General features: G+C 36.2%; 1 protein-coding gene across 1 annotated transcript in view; it reads right to left on the bottom strand.

Moving 5' to 3' along the window:
* The window catches only part of cdc40 (cell division cycle 40 homolog (S. cerevisiae)), a 21,795-nt gene that overhangs the window by 15,985 nt on the left and 3,390 nt on the right, over positions 1-2,420 (bottom strand). The window contains 3 exon segments of the mRNA XM_016538187.1: positions 350-493; positions 943-1,040; positions 1,129-1,258. Coding sequence (XP_016393673.1) covers positions 350-493; positions 943-1,040; positions 1,129-1,258 — 372 coding nt within the window.

Raw genomic sequence — 2,420 nt, 5'->3', positions numbered from 1 at the left:
AGCTTCTAATTCGTCGTTAACATTGAAGTATACGGAGATAAAACAACACAAGTATTGATAACAGTATCGTTTGTCCTGAAGCTTATCGGTAGTCCGGTATTGACCCAATTACATACCAGTCCCCAAAAAAATACCGGTTCTCGGTACCCATCCCTACACATGAATAATAATAAATTATTTAAAAATATATTAAAATTTACTGTGAATCAAATTTCATTCAGATATTGCTATATAAATAAGTGTTTTCTTGACAAACGTATTCCAATATTTTGATTTACAACTTAAAAAAAAATCATTTGATTATAAATCGATTCATCTCATCATAAATTGAAGGCTTTGAACGTCTCACCTCTGAGGGTTTGGCCACGTCTTTCTCATCCTGGTATTTGGCCCAGGGGCCGAGGAAGCTCTCGATGTCTGACGCATCTCCACCTTTCACCTTCTTCCTCTTCTCGGTCTTCTTTTTATTTCAGATAAATGCTGATCTTTGGATCTTTCTATTCATCAAGGAATCCTGAAAAAATGTACTCAACTGTTTTAAATATTAATAATAATAATAAATGTTTTTTAAGCACCAAATCAGCATATTGGAATGATTTCTGAAGGATCATGTTACACTGAAGACTGGAGTATGCATGCTGAAAATACAGCTTTGATCACAGAAATAAATTACAGTTTAAAATATATTCAAATAGAAAGCAGTTATTTTAAATAGTAAAAATATTTCACAATTTTACTGCTTTTGCTGTACTTTGTATCAAATAAATGCAGGCTTGCTGAGCAGAAGAGGCTTCTTTAAAAAATATAAAAAATATCACTGTTCAAAAACTTTTGACTTGTAGTGTAAATCGAGTCCACTTTGATTGAATGTTGTTATTGACAATATTTATAATTGCGAAACATTTATAATTGATGAAAATGAAAGAAGAGATGCTGAATCACATGAATCAAACCTTTGTTTTTCTCCGCTTCTTCCACGGCTCCAATGTAGCTGCTGGATGAGACCTCACTGGTGTCCACAGATGGGTCCAGAGCGTAACCTGATCAATCACACACATCTGATATTCAGCATACATGTTCTGCGAGTGATTCGAAGACACACGAGTGTGAATGACGTGTATCTCTCACCGAACGTGGAGAACGTTCTTCTCTGCTGCTCAAACATGAAGTCGTTGACATGAGCCGGTTCGGCGTAACCAGACAGCATGTTTCTCGGGGCGGACATCTGTTTCGATCTGAACGGGTTTGTTGGTCCAAACTGGAATGAGATGAGAGAATTGATATAAACTAGATAAAAAAACTTTGTCAAGACAAACTTTAGGTTAAAGGGGTCATATGATGCGATTTAAATTTTTCCTTTCTCTTTGGAGTGTTACAAGCTCTTGGTGCATAAAGAAGATCTGTAAAGTTCCAAAGACTAAAGTCTCAAATCCAAAGAGATATTCTTTATAAAAGTTAAGAGTCAACCACGCCTACCTAAAACGGCTCGTTCTAACACGCCCCCACATACCTACATCACTATGTGGGAAGATTTGCATAACAACGCCCAAATGTTCACGCAAAGAAAGAAAGCGTAACTTTTATTCTCGCTGTAGTATTGATACAAATAAAAGTAATGCTTGTTACATACTATTGACCCAGTACTGACACATATTATTTATTAGGTGGTTGGCTTTGTTTATTAATTTTTGTTTCTTTGTTTGTTTGTAATCAAAGATAAAGTACACGTTATATTTGTGTGTCGAAGATAAGGCTTTATTTTTGACAAAAGCTTGGTGTTCAGTTTAATAAGATTTAATTTTTTTTTAGCTAGCTTTATTTTATTTGAATCATGTTTACATGGTATGTCTACAATTTAAAGTAATGGGTTGCGTTTTTCACAATTCAGAAAGGGCTTTTTTCCTCAGATAACTTCCTCAGACATCAAGACAATACAATATTAAGTAGCCTACGTCACATTACCACTAAAGAAACCTGTGAAAACCCCCACTTCCATTGTTTCATTCAGGCACATTTCCGAGCAAATTAGAGGGAAACGAATATTCTCGAAGCTCTTAAAGGGGTCATATGACGTTGCTAAAAAGAACATTATTTTGTGTATTTGGTGTAATGAAATCTGTTTATGCGGTTTAAGGTTCAAAAAACACATTATTTTCCACATACTGTACATTATTGTTTCTCCTCTATGCCCCGCCTTTCTGAAACGCGCCGATTTTTAGAAAGCTCATCGTTCTGAAAAGCGAGGAGTTCGCTGATTGGCCAGCTATCCAGTGCGTTGTGATTGGCCGAATACCTCAACAGAGCGACAGACCAAACATGGATCCAGCAGCAGTCTCCCCAGTCCACATGCACCAAGGACCACATTAGAAACTTTTTTGGACATTGCATATTTAACCAACCTGCCAGACTAAGCACTTACG

The sequence above is a fragment of the Sinocyclocheilus rhinocerous genome, unplaced genomic scaffold, assembly GCF_001515625.1.
Source record: "Sinocyclocheilus rhinocerous isolate Xijiao unplaced genomic scaffold, SAMN03320098_v1.1 scaffold936, whole genome shotgun sequence".
NCBI classification, from domain to species: domain Eukaryota; kingdom Metazoa; phylum Chordata; class Actinopteri; order Cypriniformes; family Cyprinidae; genus Sinocyclocheilus; species Sinocyclocheilus rhinocerous.
This window is presented reverse-complemented; position numbering and strand designations above follow the sequence as displayed.